Below are 23,832 nucleotides of genomic sequence, written 5' to 3' on the forward strand. Positions count from 1 at the left end.
TCCAAAGAGGTCATCACTTTGGACAGCTCTGGTGCCATGTTCGACATTTACCAACATACCACGGCATGGAAAGCTGCCAGCTTATAGGGGATAGTACCAAGCTAGCAAGATTTCACCTACGCACTGGATGAGTGCCCGAAAGGGACCCCACAGATTCTGAGAACGTGGCCTGCAGTCCTCAAACTACTTCTGTTCCGTTCACTGGCAGCGACAGCCAAACAATATATTTGGGCATCTCCTGCAGTCCCATAGACAACGAATGGAGGGGTGGTGATCCCAGTCTCAATGGAGCAGAAATGTCCTGTTTCTTTGGATTGGTGAGGGTCCTACAAAGCTCAGAATAAAGCTGTAACATGAAGGACAGCACAAAACCTTTACAGGTATGATCCGTGACAAACATTCAGGAATACAGTCCGGTTGCTTGCTTACCAGTAAAACCCGTCACCCACCTTTGAGGCCTGTGGAGTGGAGATCACGTGGACGCTGCTAGCTCTGACGCCGTTGGATTTAGGCCGCTTATAGAGTGCAAATCTGCTTTTCCTTCTGCCTCGGTCTCCATTAGGAAGGCAGCCATTGTACCTACGAGAAAAAAAAAAAAAAAAAAGGGGGATTAAACAAAACCGCACTACAATAGAAGGGAAGCAAGAGGTTTCCAAACATCAGGAACATCTATGGCCTCACCGTGCTGCAAGAAAGAGGACGGGAAATTAACCCTTTCCCTTCAGCATAAACCAGCAGCAGGATCTTCAGATTATAATACACGGAGATTATAATACCAGAGGCTCTTAAATTCAACATGATGACTAAACAGAGAAAATAAAAATATCCGAAAACAAAATGTGGGGACAGGGGTCACAAATAGGGTCCCATTGCTTTAATAAAACCAAACAATCTACTGCCTACTGAATGCCTGCTGTACTGCCGCTCCATACTCTGCCCCATTAACAAGCCTGGCATATCCCAAACGCTTACCTACGAGACCAGTTAGAGGATCTGTATACAGGTCAAAAGTGAACTGCTCCTCTGAGCAATTTTTATGGTTTCCCGATGGGGCATGGCTCACAGGATCCTCTGGGGCGTGTCTTCAGGCTGCTGTGCATTATTACCCTGTGAGCTACACCCCCTTGTTAAAGACCATAAGAATTAGTGCTAAATATAAAGCCCCCATATCTCTGGAACCATGTAGTGGATTTAAAAAAAAAAAAAAAAAAAAAAAAAAAACACTCTGGAAAGCAGCGGGAATAAAATGAGAGCAAAAATTGGACACTTTATCTAGTGACCAGTCCTGGATGTGTGCCCTCAGTCTGCACCGTGCCTGCGAGCCGCGTCACCGGACCTGAGCCCGCCGAGCCTGCGAGTCACAGACTACAGGGTAGTGTGTGAGGAGTCATTATAATGTTAGCGTCAGGGCACAGAGGAAGAGACTCCTGAATCACCAGGTAGGACATGAAATGATGGTGGCGGGTCCATTATAGCCATTAAGTCCAGACTCCAATGTGAATCACTGAGATAAGCTGGGCCAACGCTGTCATTATCCAGTTTTCCGTAGCCCCTGTAACAAATCTACCTAGTTTTGAAGCTGCATATCCCAACATTGTTGTATAACACAACTGTACCAGTGTCCGGTGGAGTTACATTTACAATAGCCGCCATATTGGCCTTCACCACACGTCAAGCAGATAAGCAGCGTAGAACTTGAGATAAATCTGAGACCTTCTCAAGGAGTCCTATTTGGTATCAGCTTTAGGTTTCTCTTTAATTTCAAAGTCTCGACGACAGAACAAAAGACGTCTATTTTAAGAAACGCGTTCCGTCCTCCCGGTGGAGCCGGATAAACCCACGTCTCTTCTTCAGGTGGGAGCTGACAAGACTTGTTTAAAAGGTGAAGAATGAAAAGGACAAGGAACATTAGTCTGGTGCTCCAGAGCTACTGATCCATGACACAGACAGAAGACGGGATGAGAATGAATGGAAAGCGTTTGTTTTGCGTGTATGGGGGCTTGACGTGGAAGATTTAGAAGTCTAAACACACATTTTGTGAATTCCTCCGCCACACACACACAGTTTAATAACCGCCACAATAAAACAAAGCGTGTTCTGACAAAGGGAGACCTGGAGCCGGAGCACAAGGAAGCCATTGATGTGGAGAACGTTTCATCCTCCAGTCAGAGGGTGATCAGACGGCTGTTCGGAACATGTCAGCAGGAAGACTTCCTCGTGTGCGTTCACATGAACAGCTGTACTACAGAGGCAACCGTCATTAACCTTTATTCACGGGACCACAGTTCCCCATCATTCCAGGAAAACCTCCCAAGTCATTTGGGATCAGCGTTTCCATGTGTCCCGCATTTCCCAGAAAACTCCCATCCCTCCCCACTAGAAATATTTAACTCTTTCCTATTTTTGCTCTTGAACGTCAAGCCTGTTACTCAAGATTAAATTACATTACTTGTAAAAAAAAAAAAATGAGGACAAATCGGGAAAGAGGCCAGAACTTGGATACAAAGAGTGAACATTTAGGGACACTTATTTTTGTTATCACAAGCTTTATTTGAAAAGAAAAAAAACAAAAAAAAATAAAAATTAGAAATCTTTGCATTTTCACACCAACCCACTGGGGCCATTTTAGACTTGCATTTCCTGTTTGTTTTTTTCAGGAAACAGCACATGTACATTACATTAGGAGCAACAGACTGGCCCTACCCCTATCTTGTTTCAACGCATATAAAGAGTGTGTGCAAAGATTTATGTTGCAGGGAGTAGGTAAGCTATGACATCTATTGTGATTGGTGCATCCTGTCTTATGAGTTGTTACCGGTCATTGTAATCCCGTTTTTGCTGATAGCGAGGCTGCTGAAAGTAGTCCCATTAACCAGTGCAAAAATTTTTTTTTTTAGATTGTGATGAGACAAAAAAAAAACATATCTAACACATAAATCTAATTGAAACAATAGGTAATTTTTCTGATAATACATTCTCTTTAAATTGGTCGTGTATCAGACAGCGGTCAGTTATTTGTTCTGACCCCCTTACACACGCTCATGCATGGACCAGAGCAAATAGGAAGGAGGGAATAAGCCACCGCCAACACACTAGGGGTACAGACTGTGCACACTGTATGAGGAAACCCTGTTCACATCATTTTGCATATGATGGGAAAATTCCTAATGTACATGCTATACAAATCCAAGTGTTCCTTTCAGCCCTGTGTGGATGCGCACACACACACAAAAATTAATAAACCCCACAAAACTACATATCCGATGCATGTATTTTTTTTTTGCTTAATTTTCATCCTGAAGTCTATGAGTGCCAAAATGAAGACTAAAATTTAAAGCAAAGATGCATTGTCATAAAATATGCCATGTTTTAGGAGAAACTAGAGTCCTTATGAATATGTAAAGAACATCTGCATGGAGTTTGTATGTCCAACGTAGTCTTCAATTATTGCCTAAATCAGATCTTCGTTTAAAATGTAATCTTAAAAAGAAAGTGAATGCATCTCACGATCTTTCTAAAAAACAAAAAAAAAAAAAAAAAGCTTGCAATTTTCACACTGGCATCTGGGGATTTTTTTTGTAGATTCCCACTTCCTGTTTTTTCAGGAACAGTTTTCAGGAGAATCATCACCAGAGTCAGGATTACAATGATGGATAAAGCTTCTCTACACAGCTGATAACGGATCCACCAATCACAATATGTGACGTCACCATTCCCCATCCGTTCACAATTACTTTTGCAAATGCTTATGATCATTGTGACTAACGTGCATGTGAGATTCCAGAAACAGGGGGTAGGTAGTGGTCTTACATAGCACCGGTGTGAAGACTTACAAAAGTTCTAGTTTCTCATTTTTAATAAAGATTGTTATATGGGAAATAAAGAAAAAAAAAAATTGCTAAAAATTATAAAGATATGAAAAAAAAAAAAAAAAAACACCACATTTCAGCATTAGGTGATTTTCTGAGGACACATTCCCTTTAAAAGGAAATTTGTTAGCGGGTTTTGCTATGGAATCTTATCTGAGAGCAGCATGATAAAGGGGCAGAGACATGGATTCCAGTGTGTGTCACTGGGTTGCTTGGTGCAGTTATGGTAGAATACATGTTGTCTCCGCTGTAGATGTAGCAGAGCTCAGAATGTGGAGCTGTGTATAACCCCACCCACCTCACTGATTGGCAGTTTCCTGTGTAGTGTCAAGCTGCCAATCAATGGAGTGGGGGATTTACACAGATTAACAGATTAGCTGGTTTACCTGACACGTGGCACCTAGTCCTGCAGTGATAATCGCCTGCTAATAAAACGCCGATTGTACTGACACTACAACAGCCTAGTTAATGACATTGTGGGAATCGCGGTCTTTGCAATTAGGATTTGATAGATTGTTTTTGAGCACATAGCCACCCTGTGACACAACATGATGTTCATTCATTCCGGTTACACAACTTTCCAAGCGAGAGGACACCTGCCCCCTTTTCTCGAATGTTGCCGAGACGCCTGCAGCCACTGGTCGCATGTTCAGTTCCGGAGCCTGCCAGCACTTTTTCTGCTTTATTAACTCTGCCATTAACATCCTCTATGGATTGTCACAAGGGCCAACATCTTTTCAGCATATTTTGGGATAAGTGGCTTAAGCACATGCTAAATATCCAGTTGGCGCAATGAAGATTACGCATTCAATGTTAATTAACACGCTTGGCTCTTGCTTACATCATTTCCCCCATTTCCAATCCCTTTATCCTGCCAGGCTTTGTGAGCCCAAGAAAACACAAGCAGCGAGAGTTATCATCAGGTCAGAGGAGGGGGGGGGGTGGACGAAGTGGGAATAAGTCAGACAATGGTCCGAGTCTCCTCTACTAGGAGCCAAAAAAATCTATCTATATATGTGTGTATGTGTGTGTGTCACCAATCACGAAGCATCTTTCATTTCCCCAGAGCTGTTTAAAAGAAGTTGAGCTGTGATTGGTTGCTATGAGCAACAGTTTCCCTTGCAACCAATCACTAAGCAAAGAAGCTGAGCTGTGATTGGGTGCTATGAGCAATAGTTTTCTCACTCCGCAACCACACCTCAGCAGACACTGACCAGGTGGGAAAAATCTAGCATCCCCAGGAACATAAGCTCCCAGCCATTGTCTGCCCCCAGAAAGCAGCAGAGAGCACATGACAGAAATGAATCCCCCCCATCCTCCATCCCATAGGCACATCTTCCCTCTTAAAAGGATCATTGGTACAGAAGTTAAGGCAAATCCATCCAGCGCTTTGATTTTGACCCCAGGCCTCTCTTAAAGGGATCACTGGTATGGAAGTTAGGATGTGGGATATTAGGGGTAGTAGTCCGGTGGCTCTGGCTGACGGGATGATGTGGGATATTAGTGGTAGTAGTCCGGTGGCTGTGACGGGACGATGTGGGATCTTAGTGGTAGTAGTCCGGTAGCTCTGGCTGACGGGATGATGTGGGATATCATAGTGAATGTGGCTATGCGGAGTGGGAGGGGCTATGCACACACACACACACACTAATATATATATATATATATATATATATATATATATATATATATATATATATATATATATATATATATATATATATTTTTTTTTTTTTTTTTTAAATAACTAACAGTAGTTAGTTACTATGCCCGGGCACCGCCGGGCTCTTCAGCTAGTATTACTATAAGACTATAGGAACAGGTTTTGGACCCAGAAATGACCGTTTACTACAAATATTTCTGCCCTAAAACAGTTAAAAGGGGTATTCCGATCTTATACATTTGGATATCACATCCATGCGGATTCCACATCTGGGACCTACACCTATCTGCCTGGAGAGGCAGCCACCGAGTGCCACATCCAAGAGGAGAATGGAGAAGAGGCTGCGCATGTGCACAGCGCTTTCCATACACTTCTACGAGAGTTAGCTAAGCACACACACTTCACCAGGTGCCATCTCTCCGTCAACATGAAACCAGATGCGCGCAGCAGCGGTCAAGGACCCTCCAGTCAGGAAATACCGTAAGTATGGATACTGTTAGGATATCATGGGTAGGATCAAACTACTGCTATACTTGCTCAGCCACACCGCAGAGCACTTTAACATGAACCCATGTAAAAATTTAACAATTTGCATTAGGTGGCCCCCAGCGATCTAGAACATAAATGACAACTGCCTCTAAGAGCACAGACGGCAGGGATAAATCGGACCAGGATGGGAAAGTAGTGTACGGACTGGCTAGCTGCATTCCTCACCAGAGCAGTAAGGCTGTGTGCACACGCTGCGGATTAGGTGCGGATTCATCCGCGCGGATTTTGTAAAATCCGCAGGTGAAACCGCAGGTCAAAAGACCTGCGGTTTTACCTGCGGATTGCTCTGCGGTTTTGCCCTGCGGTTTTTCATCTCCTCAATGGAGGAGATGGCAAACCGCAGGGGAATCCGCAGAAAGAATTGACATGTCAATTCTTTCTGCGGATTGAAAACCGCAGATAATCCGCGCGGAAAATTCCGCACCGTCTGCACTGCGGTTTTTGATTCCCATAGGGAATCATGGTACTGTACACCGCAGCAAAAACTGCTGCGGGTCCGCAGCGGCCAAAACCGCTGCGGAACCGCAGCAAAATCCGCAGCGTGTGCACACAGCCTAAGGCTGCATAGAAATACACGAAGATGTCACAGTCTGGTAGAGAGAGCCGCCGACCAGTCCGTGCACCGTGTTTCGATCACTGCCCGATTTATGTGGCCGTCTGACTGCGACCTTATCAGAAAGACCCTTTAAAGTGGCAGCAATCATCAAAGTTATGGACCTAGACATGGAAACCTCACACTTTTGGTCCAAATTAAGGACAGGAAGGAGTTGGAAAACAACTATAAGGAGCTGTAATCTGTTGTGGTGTGGAACCTATTGCAAACTTGCATCACAAAAAAAAAAAAAAAAATAATACACAACAGACAAAACCCTTTTCTATTCTAGTCCTGAAAATCATATGTAATTTTATGTACAAAGTAAATCCCACAGAGCGCAACCCCCAGGGAAAACAAGGAAGCCAATTGTCTAGCAATTCAGGTTATTTTCCTGAGATCAAAGGAAACAAAAGCGGCGGAGACCGAAGTGGTAGTGAGGGAGAAAACAAGAATTAGCCATGTTTATACACTCATTAGGATGAGATTGGTGCTCCTCACAGCTCTCCATCTGATAGGACCCTATACTGTCCCACTCCGTGCTAAAAGCAGGGAAACTAGTCATTGGGAATCCGATTCTACTAGGAAATTCTTCAGTTTTTGTGACAAAACGGTGTGGAAAAAACACAGCAAAAACGTGCACACGCTCTTCGGCTATGTTCACATGCACCTTTTTGCAGGTTTTTTACTGCAATGTTTTCATGCAAATTAAAAGCTGTTTTCTACAGTACCAACAAAATCTTTGAGATTTCAGAAGTCTCATGCACACGCTTTTTATTCCTGACAAATTCAGAAAACGTCTGCGTTTTTTAAATCTGTAACGTGTCAATTCTTTCGCCGTTTTTGCAGCATTTTTTCATCCATGAGAAAAAAAAATACAGAAGAAAAAAAATAAAGTTTTTGAAGTGTTTTGGGTGAATGCTTCACGGTGCATGTGAAAATAGGTATTAGACCTACCGGTAATGATGTTTCCAGGAGTCCATCCTGACAGCACCATGGTGGATCTCCTCCTCCTCCTCACAGGGACAGGAAAGCACATGAGAGGTTAAATGGTCCGGTCCCACCCCCTTTCCCTCAGTGATTTAACAAGTACCACAGCGTGGATAATGCAATAACACTTGATACAATCATATTACAGCATATGACATAACATTACATAATATAACGTAACAGGGATGGAACTACCCGTGCTGTCAGGATGGACTCCTGGAAACAACATTACCGGTAGGTCTAATACCTATTTTCCAGGACGTCCACCTGACAGCACCATGGAGAGTACACCAAAGCACCTCCTCAGGGTGGGATTACCGCTTGGAGAACCTTTCTCCCAAATGCAGTATGTTGACCTGATAGCACGTCAAACTTGTAGTGCTTGCAAAATGTATTAAGACTGGCCCAGGTTGCTGCTCTACAGATCTGATCAACTGAGGCGCCCGCTCACTCGGCCCAAGAGGCCGATACTGCCCTTGTAGAGTGGGCCTTTAACGTATCTGGCAGGTTGGCGCCTTCGGATTGGCAGGCGTCTGAAATTACTGAGGTAATCCATCTTGCGATTGATGCCTTAGAGGCTTTTTTCCCCTTGTTCTTACCCCCAAAAAGGATGAACAGATTTGAGTCAATGTGCCAACTGTTGGTGGCCTCAAGGTAGTTTATAACTGCCCGTCTCACGTCTAATGAGTGGAGACGCTGTTCCTTTCCATTACGGGGATTGTCACAGAAGGATGGTAACACTACCTCCTGGTTTATATTTTGGTAAGAGGCTACCTTTGGGATAAATGCCGGATCTAATCTCAGGATTATATGGTCTTCTCTAATCTGGAGATATGGATCTTTGGTGGACAGGGCCTGGAGTTCCCCTATTCTCTTGGCCGTGGTAATGGCTACAAGGAAGGCCGTTTTCCGAGTGAGAGTTGAGATGGTCATCCTTTCATTGGGAACATAGGGGACCCTACATAGGGATCTGAGAACCAGGTTAAGGTCCCAAGGCGGGGTGAGCTGCCTAATCCTGGGGCGAAGACGTTGCGTGGCCCTTATGAATCTTATTACCCAAGGATGAGAGGCTAACGGATAATCAAAGAAGGAGTACAAGGCCGAAATCTGGACCTTTAAGGTGCTGGGATAAGGCCCTTATTATACCCCGACTGTAGGAAATCTAGGACACTAGGGAGGTCAGGGGTACCTGCCACGAGGTCGGACCTGCCACCGTCCAGACAGAATCTCTTCCATATTTTCCGGTAGATTGCGGATGCAACCGGTTTCCTGCTGGCCAGTAGGGTAGATATGACCTGATCTGATGAGGCCTTTGCCTTCAAGATGTCCCTTTCAGGATCCAAGCAGAGAGGTGGAGTCTTGCTGGATCTGTGAGACGGATCGGGCCCTGGTGGATGACATCTTCCTTCAGAGGTAGCTCGACTGGGCATTCCACTGCCATGGCCCCTAGTAGGGGGAAACCAGTTTCTCCTTGGCCAGTATGGGACTATCATTATCACCTTTGCGCGGTCCTCGCGGATCTTCCTGAGTACCGCCGGTATGAGCGCCACTGGTGGGAATGCGTACGAGAGGGGTTCTTCCCAAGCGTGACTCGGAGTCTACACCATCCGGGTGGTCCGCCGGGTTCAGGGAGTAGAATCTGGAGACCTTTGAGTTTTTCCGATTTGCGAATAGGTCTATTCTGGGGGTCCCCCCAACGCTGACACGTTTGATGGAAGATCTCTTCTTTCAGCTCCCACTCTGTCGGGCAGACCTGCTGTCTGCTTAGGTAGTCCGTTACCACGTTTTGGGAACCCTCCAGGTGTATTGCCGTTATTGAGAGGACAGTTCCCTCTGCCCATGCAAATATTCGTTCTGCTAGTGCCTGGAGTGGACGATGCCTGGGGCCCCCCTGGTGCTTCAGGAATGAAACTGCTGTTATGTTGTCGGATAATATTCGAACGTGTCGGTTCTTCACAACCGACCGGTTCCGTCGCAGGGCTTCCCAGACCGCATAGAGTTCCCTGAAGTTGGAGGATCTGTCTCTGATGTCTACTGCCCATTCTCCCTGGAAAATCTTGCCTCCTATGTGGGCTCCCCATCCCCACGTACTGGCGTCTGTGGTGACTACCACGTATGGAGAGGTTGTCCATAGCACGCCCACCTGCAGGTTCCTGGGCTGTGTCCACCACTGTAGCGACCTTTTCACTGGTCCTGGCAGCGTTATGGGCTTGTCCAGTGAAGCCTGACGCCTGTCCCATCTTGCGAGGATTTCCTTCTGTAAGGGTCTCGAATGGAACTGGACCCATCTGACGCACGGTATTCAAGCAGTCATTAGGCCCAAAACCTCATTGCCCCTCTTATGGAGGAGCGATGCTCGATGAGGTCCTTGGCTCTGTTCTGAATAGTCCTCTGCTTCTTTCGTGGTAGTAGGGATATCCTGTTTCCTGAATCTAGGAGAACTCCCAGGAAGATCTTTCTGGTCTTAGGTCTGACTTCTGCTCGTTGAACACCCAGCCGAGGAACTCCAATATTGTAACTGTTCGACCTCTGTCGGGAATGAGCTTTTCTTCGGATCCTGCCACCAGAAGGAAGCCATCTAAGTATGGTACGATGACGATACCCCGATTTCTCAGGTAGGCCACTACCTCCGCTACCAGCTTTGTGAATATTCGGGGGGCTGAAGCCAGCCCGAATGGAAGGCATTGGAACTGGAAGTGGCACGTCCGGGTCGGTAGACTGACTGCGAATCATAGCAGTCTCTGGGATGAGGGATGGATCGGGACCTGATAGTGCGCACTCTTCAGGTCGAGGGTACACATAACGGCATCCCTGTCTATTAGATGTATTGCCGACTGTATTGATTCCATCCGAAACCTCTTGTACGTGACCCAGGCATTCAGAGGTTTTAGGTTTATAATAGTTCGGGCCTCGCCGGATGGTTTTGAAATGGAGAACAGGGAAGAGTAGTGACCCTTTCCCCTCTTTGACCAAGGAACTGGCACTATAACCTCTGACCTGAACATGTCCTGTAGATCCGTCCACATGGCGGAGTCCACTGGGACTACGGTGGGGGCGATATATCTGTCGGGGGGAGGGGAGCAGCATTCTATGCTGTAACCTTCTGCAATGGTTCTGAGGACCCACTGATTGTGGGTAACTCTGGCCCACCTTACTGCGAAGTGGCGAAGTCTTCCCCCGATACTCCTGGCGTCATTGCCTCCTAGATCTGAAGGTTGACGCAAAAAGGAAGCCCTTGCTTCTCCCACCCTGGCCGTGGGAGCTTCTATAGGAGCCCCTGTTGGACCTACCCTGGCTGCTAAAATCGGTCTGTCTCCTAAAGAAGGGCACCCTCCGAAAGGGCTGGGGACGCTTAGGTTTTTCCTCTGGGAAACCTTTATTTTTGTGGGACACAAGCTCTAAAATGCTGTCTAGGGCTGGTCCAAGCACCCTTGCGCCTGAAAAGGGGATGGAGCATAGCTTCGCCTTATCGCCTTAAGCGTTATCCCCCGATCAAAATTTAAGCCAGACTGCCCTCCGAGCCGCATTAAACAGGGAGCTGTTCCTGGCTGCGAACCTTACTGATTCGGCTTACGTATCTGACAGGAACGCCGTGGCCGATTTCATCAGAGGAAGGGATGCCAGGATGTCGGATCTAGGGGTTTTGTTGGTTAGGTGGTTTTCCAACTGCCCTATCCATAAGAACATGGACCTGGCCACCGAGGTGGCTGCTATGTTAGCTCTAATGAGGGTTGCTGCCGTCTCCCATGTTCTCTTTAATAGAACATCCGCCTTTCTGTCCATCGGGTCCCGGAGACTTGAGTCCTCGAATGGAATGGCGGTTTTTTTTTGGCGACCTTAGCTACGGGAACGTCGATCTTAGGAATCTCCTCCCACAATCGTGTTTCCTCAGGGTCAAAAGGTAGTCGGCTCTTAAAGTCACGGGACAACACGAGTCGACGTTCTGCCTCCTTCCACTCATCTAGGACCATCGTTTTAATATGTTCACTTACAGGGAACACAGTGTCTCCGAGCCACCAGTCCACCAAACATCAGGTCCTGCCTGGATTGCGGCTTAGGAACTTCTTCGATCTGCATAGTGTTCCTTACCGCCTGGACCAACTCGTCAGTGTCCTCTAGTCTGAACAGGTATTTCCTGTCCTGGTCCCGTCTGTCAGCCGGGATCTCTCCCTCAGGATCCAAGTCACGGAAGTCTGACCCCTCGATAGAGCTTGCTTCAGAGACTGGCTCTGCCTCCCACCTTGGCTGTTTGCGGCTTGGCCCTGCGCTGGGGGACTGCTGCCTGAGAGGCTGGATCTGGAGGCCTGGACTTCCTCCCGAATCAGGGATTGCATCTCCGCTAGGAGGGATGACTGCTCGTCTCTTATGACCCTTGATGTGCTGGGTCCACAGAGGGTTTTGATATGGGTGTCTGGCAGCTTGACCCTGCATATAGGGCATCTGACCGACTTAGATGTGGCGTTGGCCGGGTCCTTAGTCACTGTCGGGGGGGCTGCTGGGGTTCCCTTCTCCTATTGATATAAGATAGGGACAGTCGGGTCAGTCGTCCTGGGCTGCGGGGATGGCTGTGGTGAGGGCGGACTGCGCTAGGCGCACTTACCCCTCCATCTGACGGAGCCTCTGGGTCCATTACAGCTGAATCTGCCGGGTAGCTGAGCTGCTGGAAAGCGCACGGTTTCAAATCCGGCGCGTGACGTCATCGGCAGTGACGCGCGTCTTCTCGCGATAGCCCAGGCCACTTCCGCTTCCTGCCCGGATGCTAGGCCCCGCCTGCGCCTCTGAGGGCGCCGGCACCACCAGCTGCCTGCGGGGGACCGGCTTCCGACTGCCACGGCGGCTGCTGACTGGAGCCGAGAGCCTCCCACCGGGAGGAGCGGCTCCCTACAGGAGCGTCGTCCTGCTCCTGGCCTTTGGGGCAGAGGGACTCCCCACCGGAGAGTTTCGGCCCCGGGCTTCTTTGACAGGGGGAAGGATTGGACTGGCCGCACAATCCCCCTGAGCCCTCCGGTAAGTTCCTGAGCAATCGTCTCGCGTGTCCCTCCATGCAGAGACAGGAAAGACACTGAGGGAAAGGGGGGGGGTGGGACGGGACCTTTTAACCACTCACGTGCTTTCCTGTTCCTGTAAGGAAGAGGACGACGTCCTCCATGGAGCTGCCAGGTGGACGCCCTGGAAAACAGTCTTAGTGTCACGACTGTTGTCGAATATCCCGAGTCCAGGGGCTCCAGAACTGTCCCCAACACTAGGGGCGCCCTAGCTCGCCCTGTTCCCCGGATTACAACACATAGGTCTGGACTCACCAAACGTCCCCGATCAGCCACACTTATATTTGGTCCCTAATCTTCCTATTAAATGAGCTGACCCAAGGATCAAACCCGTTTGCTCTGAAAAACAGGGACTTGTCAGTAGACTCATGATTATTTACTGCAAATTCAGCTAGAGGTAAGTAGGTGACCCAATCCTCCTGATTCTCAGATACAAAACACCTAAGATAAGTGCCAAGATTCTAGTTAATCCACTGCCCATTAGACTGCGGGTGAAATGCTGCCGAGACTGACAGGTGGATCCCCAAACGAGCGCAAAACGCCCTCCTTAATTTGGAAATAACATGTACCCCTGAATCAAAAACAATATTATAGGGATCCCAGGTAACTTTACAATCTCTGATGAAAATTTGCTCCAAGGTCTTGGCGTTGGGTAAAGTGGGTAGCGCAATGAAATGTGACATTTTACTGAATCTGTCCACCACCACCAAAATTACAGTATTACCTGCCAACACGGGCAGATCAGTGATAAAAATCGACTGATAACTTAGACAATGTCTACTGGGAATCACCAATGGTGGGAGAGACCCAGACAGACGAATATGAGATGTTTTAAAATGCGCACAGACACTGCAGGCGACTACATACTCCTGGTCATCCTGATGTACCTCTGACCAAAAAACGCTGAGTAAGAAGATCTGTGGTGTCTTTATTACCAGGATGTCCAGCCAAGACTGAATCATGATGTTCACTAAGAACTCTCAAACAGAGATTCACAGGTACCAAGTTTACCTAAGGGACAGGCAGCAGGGGGCGTCCCCCTGAGTATCAACAACCTCTTTCTCAAGATCGGAGAATATAAATGCAATAACCACCCCTTTTTTGTAGTATAGGAACCAGTTTACAATTATCTCCACCCCCAGGAAAACGAGATTTAAAGCATCCACCTTCATGTTATTGTATCCCAGCCTATATGTAACATAAAAGTTAAGCCTGGTGAAGAACAATGCCCCTCTTGCCTGTTTAGGTGTTAGATGTTTCACAGACTGTAGATATACCAGATTCTTATGATCTGTGATTACCATAACAGATGAACTTCCCCTCCAGAAAATGACACCTCTTTCAAAGGCCCACTTGATTGCCAAGAGTTCCTGGTTACCGATGTAAATTATTATCCGCAGATGTCTAAAAAAAAAAAAAAAAAAAAAGAAAAAGAAAAAAAGTATGCATATGGATGCCATTTACCAGGAGATGCACCATGCGACAATACAGCCCCTACCTCGACTTCACACGTATAGACTTCAACAATAAATGGCTGAGAGACGTAAGGCTGTATGAGAATCGGTGCAGATGCAAAACACTCCTTCAAGGTATCAAATGCCTCTCTGGCCGGTCTGGACCACTTGGAAAAGTCTGTCCCTTTCCTGGTCAGATCAGAGGTTTGGCCAATATTGAAAAGTTTTTGATGAACTTCCGGTAGTAGGTGGCGAAGCCCAAAAACCTTTGCAATGCCTTCAAATCCTGAAGATGATCCCAATCCAGTACCACCCGGACTGTCACCGGATCCATAGAATCGTAGAGTTGGAAGGGACCTCCTGGGCCATCTGGTCCAACCCCCTGCTCAAAGCAGGATTCGCTAAATCATCCCAGTCAGATGTCTGTCCAGCCTCTGTTTGAAGACTTCCATTGAAGGAGAACTCACCACTTCTCGTGGCAGCCTGTTCCACTCATTGATCACTAACTGTCAAAAAGTTTTTTCTAATATCTAATCTGTGTCTCCTCCCATTCAGTTTCATCCCATTGCTTCTAGTCTTTCCTTGTGCAAATGAGAATAAAGTTGATCCTTCTACAGTGTGACAGCCCTTTAGATATTTATAGACAGCTATTAAGTCTCCTCTCAGTCTTCTCTTTGGCAAACTAAACATTCCCAAATCCTGCAACCTTTCCACATAAGACAGGGTTTGCAGACCGGTCACCATTCTGGTCGCTCTTTTCTGAACTTGCTCCAGTTTGTTGATGTCTTTTTTAAAATGTGGTGCCCAAAACTGGACACAATATTCCAGATGAGGTTTGACCAAAGAGGAGTAGAGGGAAATAATGACTTCACGTGATCTAGACTGTATGCTTCTGTTAATACATACTAGAATTGCATTTGCCTTTTTTGCTGCTGCATCACACTGTTGACTCATATAAAGTCTGTGATCTATTAGTATACCCAAGTCTTTTTCACATGTGCTGTCACTTAGCCCTATTCCTCCCATTCTGTATATGCTTTTTTCATTTTTATTGCCCAGATGTAGTACTTTGCATTTCTCCCTGTTAAAAACCATTCTGTTAGTTGCTGCCCACTTCTCCAGCTTATTTATATCTTTTTGAATCCTCTCTCTCTCTCTTCTCTAGTATTAGCTATCCCTCCTAGCTTTGTGTCATCAGCAAATTTAATCAGTTTACCCTCAATTCCTTCATCTAAATCGTTGATAAAGATGTTGAACAATACAGGGCCCAGGACAGAGCCCTGTGGTACCCCAGGACAGAGCCCTGTGGTACCCCACTTGAGACATTCTTCCAACTGGATGTGCAGCCATTTACGACCACTCTTTGGGTCCGATCACTAAGCCAGTTATGAATCCACCTAACAGTTGCCTTGTCCATTCCATACTTAGTCATTTTTTCAATAAGGATTGTATGAGAGACTTTGTCAAATGCTTTGCTGAAGTCAAGATATACTATATCTACAGCATTTCCTTGATCCACCCAATCAGTGATTCCATCATAGAAGGAAATTAAGTTAGTCTGACATGACTTATTAGTTACAAACCCATGCTGACTCTGTTTAATCACTTCATTCTTATCCAGGTACTGACATACATGTTGTTTAATAATTTGTTCAAAGATCTTTCCTGGTATAGAAGTCAGACTCACCGGCCTATAGTTGCCTGGGTCCACCTTCTTCCCCTTTTTGAAGATAGGAACAACATTTGCTCTTCTCCAGTCTTCTGGGACTTCTCCTGTTCTCCAAGAATTTTCAAAGATTATGGAGAGGGGTTCAAAAATTTCTTCTGCTATCTCCTTCAGTACTCTGGGGTGTAATTCATCTGGACCTGGAGACTTGAATTCATTTAGGTTAGCTAAGTGTTTCCTCACTATCTTTCTGTTTATAGATATCCTGGATTCTTCTACTCCCTTAATAGGACAGTGAAGAACAGTTGATGTTACATTTCCTTTCTGAGAGAAAACAGATGCAAAATAGGAATTTAAAAGTTCAGCCTTCTCAGCATCCTGTCTTACCATTTCATCATTTTCATTCTGTAAAAATCCTATATCATCTTTGACTTTTCTTTTACTTTTGACATATCCCCAAAATCCTTTATTATTGCTTTTGACATCTCTTGCAAGCCTCAATTCATTGTCAGCTTTAGCTAATCTGATCTGTGCCCTGCAGACAGCATTATATTCTTCTTTAGATATGCCTCCCTCTTTCCATTTTATAAACATTTTTTTCTTCCTTTTTAGCATGTGCTTAAGTTCTGTGTTCATCCATCCTGGTTTCCTTAAATGCTTCCTATTCTTCCCTCTTTTCGGAATTGTTAACAACTGTGCTTTGAGAATTTCATTTTTCAAGATTTCCCATCCTTCCTGGACATTTTTGTCTTTAAGGATATCCAGCCATTGGATCCCTCCAATTCTCTTTCTGAATCCCTTAAAATCTGCCTTTCTGAAATCTAACCTTGACGTCTGAGTCTTCACAGGTCTTCCGTCTATAGTTATGCAAAATTCTAAAATAGCATGGTCGCTACCTCCTAGGGTCCCAGCCACTTTTACCTCCTCAACCATTTCCTCCCTGTTTATAAGAATTAGATCCAAGGTAGCAGTTCCTCTTGTTTTCTCCCCTACCTTTTGGAAGATAAAGTTGTCAGCAAGAGAGGATAAGAATTTCCTTGACCTGTTAGTTTTGCCTGAGAGAGATTCCCAACAAATGTCTGGATAGTTGAAATCTCCCATGACAACTATGTCATATTTTTTGGAGAACTTGGCCATTTGATGCATAAAGAGTTGATCCATATCTTCAGCTTGCACAGGCGGCCTGTAGTAAATGCCTACAATGGTGTCCTTTCCATTGTTCTGTCCTTGTATTCTTACCCAAACAGTTTCCACAGAACTCCCAGTCTCTGAAGCTTCAATCTCTGTGCAGATATACGCGTTTCTAACATACAATGCGACACCTCCTCCTCGTTTATCAAGTCTGTTTCTTGCAAATAAGCTGTATCCTTCTAGTCTTGTATTCCAATCATGCGAAAACCGGGACGATAAAACATATCCTAGAAAAGGGACAATAAAATATGTCAAACCACAGAAATGTAAGATCTGTATGACATGTACCTGATGTAACTCAAGGTCAGCTGAATAAATTAATATGCCATCAAGATAGATTACCACAAATCTACCTACCAGGTGACTAAAGATGTAATTTACAAAAGTGCTGAAAAAACAGCGGGAGCATTCGTTAACCCAAACGGCATCACAAAGTTCTCAGTGTCCCTCAGGCGTATTGAAACCTGTTTTCCACTCATCCCATTCTAAGGGCCCCGTCACACACAGCGAGATCACTGATTTTGTGACGCATCAGCGATCTCTCCAGCGATATCGCTGTGTGTGATGGGGATCAGCGACCGGCCCCCCTGCCGGGTATCGCTGATCGTGCAGGATCGTCCTGGGCCATTTTTTGAACGTTGGTCTCCTGCTGGCCAGCACGCATCGCTGCGTGTGGCAGCGAGACCAGCGATCAGCGACGCTGGTTTCCAACGTAAACATCGGGTAACTAAGAGCCGCGCGGCTCTTGGATACCCGCTGTTTACCTTAGATACCAGCGCACGCTGGTATCTAGGGTAAACAGCGGGTATCCAAGAGCCGCGCGGCTCTTAGATACCCGCTGTTTACATTGGAAACCAGCTTGCTCGCTGGTCCTGATCACTGGAGGGGCTGTCTATGTGACAGCTCACAAGCGATCAGCCTAACGATGTCCCAGCGATCCCATCCATGTCGGATCGTTGGTGGGATCGCTGGGACATATTGAGTTTGTGCAAATGTTGGCAGGGGCATAACCCCCAGTCTTTCTTCACAAAGAAAAATCATGCAGCAATTGCCCCAGGGACAAGATTAATGGCGCAGTCATAAGGACGATGACCCCTGCTCTGAAAACATCCAAAAAGCCAGACAGGTATTTAGGCACAGATTGGATATCCACCCTTGCAAGCTGGGTGCCCAAGCAGTGCCCTTGACAATACTCACTAAACTTTACCACCTCCTGAGTCTACCAAGCAATGACAGGGTTTTGCAGAGTGAGCCAAGGTTGTCCAAGAATCACAGAAGAGGGCAGACCCACTAGCACACAACAGTCAATACCTTCTGAGTGCATTGCCCCTACCTGTTGATTTAACTCTTGGATGACTTGAGTAAAATACCCCTGTCTCAAGGGTGTGGACTCAATGGTTATTATGGATATGGGTCTGGACAGTTTGTGTGGTTTGAGGACCTGGACGAACCTAGCATCGATCAAATTAAACTCTGTCCCACTGTCCAGAAAAGCAGAAATAAACACTTTATTTTTGCCCAGATGGATTTCAGCAGGTATAAAAAAAAAAATCATGTCCTACCCAAGGAGGAGATATGTACACCCGGGTTGCTAAACTCCCCGCAACCTGGGATTCTTAGTTTTCCGGCAGCTGTTTACACTGAGGTAGTTCGGAAGGACATGCACCCACGAAAATGGCCCTTCCTCTACTAGAGTAAAAATACACTCCCCCATTTACTCCAAACTACAATTTGATTCCCTGAACATGTCGCCCCACACAACTGCACTGGTTCCTCAGATGACTCAGACCAGGTTTCCCTTGGCCTCAGAGCTCCCACACATTGGGGGTCTCTTTAGGTCTCTGGCGAGACATGGCTGAATAAAAGGGAAACTGACGCCTCATAAAGTGCTAATGTATCCTTCACCCTTACTGATAGCCCTTGACAGAACAGGCTATTGAGTGCGGAATCACTCCACTTAGTGTCAGTGGACCACCTCCGAAACTCTGAGCAATACTCCTCCGCCGGCCTGTGTCCCTGCTGAAGTTGACAAGAGTGTGGACTAAGCCAGGGAGACGTGGTTGAGATCGAAGTATATATGACCCAGCACCAGAAAAAATTCTTCCACTGTCCGGAGCGACTGGGAGTCAGACAGGAGAGAGAATGCTCATGCTTGGGGGAATCACCTTGAAAGTGAGAGGTTATCCCCACTTGTTGCTCCTAGGTTCCTGAGGAACAAGAACGTAACCTGAAGTATAGCTTACAGGTCTCCCTGAAATCAACAAACTTGTCAACAGAACCTGATAGTCAAAGCGATCATGGGCTCAACTAAGGGTTGCCTTGGAGGCACAGTCCCCAAAGTTGATGAGTTAGGGTGCTGCAAAACGACAGTGTGTAGAACTGCCACCTCCAGGCTGAGTTGCTGCAGTTGACCTGTCCAAGTAGAGATAGGACCCATAATGGATCTAAAACCAGTTTCGGCCAGAGGTAATGTCACAACTGTTGTCGGGTGTGCCGGGACCAGAGGCTCCTTGCCTAAAGCTAGGGACGCCCTATTCCCCGGATTACTTCCAATGGTGAATATGCCGGGGCCACATGCCTTGCCTTAGCTTCTAAACCCGCCTTCAGACTGTACCCTTCCCCCAAGGGGCGGGTAGTAGTGTACCATAGTACACCAACTAGACTAACAAGGCAATACAAAACAGGGAAAAAAGAAAATATCAAATCATACAAATATACTCACACAAACAAAAGAGGTAAACACCGGGGAGTGGAGGATGGGGTAAAACTAAAGTAGGAGAATGAGGGGAATTAGCGCACACCCAAAACCTAGAAACACAGTCTCAGATAAATCCATCAAACACCTTCTCAAATAACCACAAACAACCATCTCTTAGGCTACTTTCACATGTCCGTCGGTGGCATTCCAGCGCCATGCGGCAAAAAGATGGAGTGCCGGATCCAGCCGTGAACGGAGGGACCGGAAGTATATGCGGCGCATCTTACGGCGCCTGAAATGGCTATGTTGCAAAGGGGTCACCAGGGAAGAAAAGGATCCAGGAGCCGGTGAACGGGGTATGAAAAAGAGAGAGAACGGGGCATGAAAGAGAGAGAGAGAGAGAACGGGGCATGAAAGAGAGAGAGAGAGAGAGAACAGGGCATGAAAGAGAGAGAGAGAGAGAGAACAGGGCATGAAAGAGAGAGAGAGAGAGAACAGGGCATGAAAGAGAGAGAGAGAGAGAACAGGGCATGAAAGAGAGAGAGAGAGAACAGGGCATGAAAGAGAGAGAGAGAGAACAGGGCATGAAAGAGAGAGAGAGAGAACAGGGCATGAAAGAGAGAGAACGGGTTAAAGAGAGAGAGAGAGAGAACGGGTTAAAGAGAGAGAGAGAGAGAACGGGTTAAAGAGAGAGAGAGAGAGAACGGGTTAAAGAGAGAGAGAGAGAGAACGGGTTAAAGAGAGAGAGAGAGAGAACGGGTTAAAGAGAGAGAGAGAACGGGTTAAAGAGAGAGAGAGAACGGGTTAAAGAGAGAGAGAGAACGGGTTAAAGAGAGAGAGAGAACGGGTTAAAGAGAGAGAGAGAACGGGTTAAAGAGAGAGAGAGAACGGGTTAAAGAGAGAGAGAGAACGGGTTAAAGAGAGAGAGAGAACGGGTTAAAGAGAGAGAGAGAACGGGTTAAAGAGAGAGAGAGAACGGGTTAAAGAGAGAGAGAGAACGGGTTAAAGAGAGAGAGAGAGATATCCGGGCATGCGCACAGGGTAAAACCGTGCATGCGGTGGCCGGATCAGGTAGAAGTCTGATCCGGCGGCCGGAATGTGCCATTGAGAAACATTGTCCCGCAGAGCCGGAAGGGCCGCATACGTCCATGTCCGGCTGTTTTCGCCAGACAAAAAAACGCTGCAGCACCCGTCCTGTCCGGCCGCCGGACAGAGGAATTCAGCCGGATCCGGTAAAAACCGGAACAAACGGAAGCACATGCGGTGCGATCCAGCGCATGTGCTTCTCAATGACAAAAAAACGCATCCGGCGGTAAAAAAAACCGGATCCGTTTTTTTTACACACATGCCGGATTGTGCCTGACGGCACAAACCGGATGTGTGAAAGAGGCCTTAACCATGCAGCATGTAGCCACTATGGCAATGAATGCTAGTCAGGGCCCAGACTACATGGCAGGGTAGAGTGGCCAACAGTGAACAGCTAAGAGCCTTAAGGCAGGAAAGCTTTCAAAAGTTATCAACTGATCAGATTAACCCCTGGACTGCTAAAACAAACTTCCATCATTTAATATGAAGTTGAAGTGCTTCAAAACACTGCAGTAGGAAAAATCATACACTGCAGTCTTCTAGCTCCTCTCTGTCGCGGTAATCCCATGACACTTAAGGGCCTGTCACACTAAGATATCGCTAGCAATATCGCTATAACTAGTGACGTTATAGCGATATTGCTAGCGATATCGCTGTGTGTGATACTTACCTACAACCCGCTCCCCCGCTGGTTATCGCTGATCGCGCGAGAACGTTCAGGACCGTTTCTCGTCGTCAGCTTCCTGCGGCGCTTCCTGCTGTGACGACGAGCGACGCGTGGAGCCGGGCGGGAGGACGCAGGATCGCCTGGTGTGACAGGTAAGTAGCGACCCCCGTCCCCAGCGATGTCGCTAGTGAGATCTGCCTGTGTGGCAGCTCACTAGCGACCACTTAGCGATGTACCAGCGATCCTGACCGCGTCATATCGCTGGTTGGGATCGCTGGTACATCGCTAAGTGTGACAGTACCTTTAGGGTGTCTGCCAGTTGCTTAATTGTCTTTTCACAGGGCGACCCGGCTTCAGACGTGCATAGAACAATCTGTAATAGATGGCGCATAGGCTGCCATTCTTCTCGGCAGCGCAAGTCCGGTTTACAACTGATGAAATGCTGCCAAGACAAAAAAAAATCATTTTACCCAAAGAATGAGAGTCTAGAAGTGGCTCATATGTGGCAGTGCAATGCCAGTTGCACAGCACATGACTGCTGAGGCTACTGTTTGGATGTACAATGCCAGCAAACAAAGACTAGGAAGACCAATGGGGAGTCTTCATTGGATATATGGGCTAGAGGCAGGAGTGTATAGCAAGTCCACCACCGATCGGCTACATCCAAACTAACTTGCGGTCTTTCAATGGCCTGTTTAGACTAGCCTACAGCACGTCCATTTTATGAGCGTTCTGTGACAACAGAAGATCTTGTTTTTCGGCAGCACTTCCTGTTTACACAGAACAATATGCTGCCAAAAAAAGCGATAAGTTTTAAGCCAGGCAAAAAATAAATCGCAGTCGTCAAAAGCAGCACAGTATTACTTGGGTCACTAAACCCTCCTGTGTATGTATAGCCATATAATACATACCGTATATACTTGAATATAAGCCGAGATTTTCAGCCCATTCTTGGGGGCTGAAAGTCCCCCTCTCGGCTTATATTCGAGTCATATACACCAGGGGGTCAGAGGGGGAGGGGGGGCGAGGGTGTCAGGTCATACTTGCCCGTCCTGGCAAGGTCTCTGCAGCCCCCAGCTTCTCTGTGATCTCCCATCCTTCTTTCAGCGGTCACATGGTACCGCTCATTAAAACTCATGAATATGTGCATATTCATGAGTTTAATGAGCGGTACTACATGACCGCTGAAGGCAGGAAGGGAGATCGCAGAAAAGCTGGGGGCTGCAGAGACCTGCCAGGACGGGTAAGTATAGCGATATTCACCTGCCCGGGGTCCATCGCTGCTTGCTGCTGTCTGGCACGTCATCTGTCAGTGACGTTCAGACAGCAGAGGGCACGGTGACGTGGTTAGTGTGCGCCGCGCCCTGCCGTCTGAACATCACTGACAATTGATGTGCCAGAGAGCAGCAATGGACCAGGGGACAGGTGAATATCTCAGGTGCCAGCAGTGACACCGGCACCTGGCCCCAGCGACGGAGAGGTGAGTATGTCATTTTTTTATTTTTAAATGCAGCAGCACATGGGGGCATAATCTATGGAGCATCTTATGGGGGAAGCATATGGGGGCATAATTTATGGAGCATGCATATGGGGGCCTATTCTATGAAGCATCTTATGGGGCATAATCTATGGAACATCTTATGGGGCCATAACCTTCATGGAGCAGCATATAGGGCATATTATTCTATGGAGCATCTTATGGGGTCATTATTAACCTTTGTGCAGCATTATATGGGGCGTATTTTGTATGGAGCATCTTATGGGGCTATCATGAACTGTATGGAGCATTATGTGGGGCTCCTGATTCAATATGGATATTCAAAAACATTTAACCTACTGATGTCTCAATGAATTTTAAATTTACCAGTAGCTGCTGCATTTTCCACCCTAGGCTTATACTCGAGTCAATAAATTTTCCCATTTTTTTCTGGCAAAATTAGGGGGGGGTGGGGGGGTGTCGGCTTATACTCGAGTATATACTGTATGTATACTGGGCAGGAGCAGTCATCGGTTCCTTAAAACCCTTATCTGGCTAAAACTTCATTAATCCCAGAAGCGGGCAGGGAACCTACACTGATCTCATGATATACATCATTGCTGCAGGCTAAAAACATTTAGCCAAAAATTTCAAGAGCTCAAATACAAACGAGCATGAAGAAAAATCTCCACTTTATCACCACGCACCTACAATGCTACAGGCTGTGGCCATATGTGCCTAATTTTGCAGCGGCCGCAAACACTGCTTGACCGAGGTGAGCCAAAGAGAACGCAGAGCTTGGCATCAAGAAGGAGCCAGTAATGGATATCGGAGAACGGGAAGTAATGCGAAACATCCCACATTTCCCAGCAGCTTTCAACAAGT

At 46.7% G+C, this 23,832-nt stretch overlaps 1 protein-coding gene across 2 annotated transcripts in view; it reads right to left on the minus strand.

The window, feature by feature from the left end:
* PELI2 (pellino E3 ubiquitin protein ligase family member 2) overlaps positions 1-23,832 on the minus strand; it is a 90,934-nt gene that overhangs the window by 32,847 nt on the left and 34,255 nt on the right. For both annotated transcript variants that reach the window (XM_073585972.1, XM_073585963.1), the window contains exon 2: positions 450-579. In XM_073585972.1, coding sequence (XP_073442073.1) covers positions 450-579 — 130 coding nt within the window. The remainder of the gene's footprint in view (positions 1-449; positions 580-23,832) is intronic.

The sequence above is a fragment of the Dendrobates tinctorius genome, unplaced genomic scaffold (genome assembly GCF_039654945.1).
Source record: "Dendrobates tinctorius isolate UK_male_01 unplaced genomic scaffold, ASM3965494v1 ptg000010l, whole genome shotgun sequence".
Classification (NCBI taxonomy): Eukaryota; Metazoa; Chordata; class Amphibia; order Anura; family Dendrobatidae; genus Dendrobates; species Dendrobates tinctorius.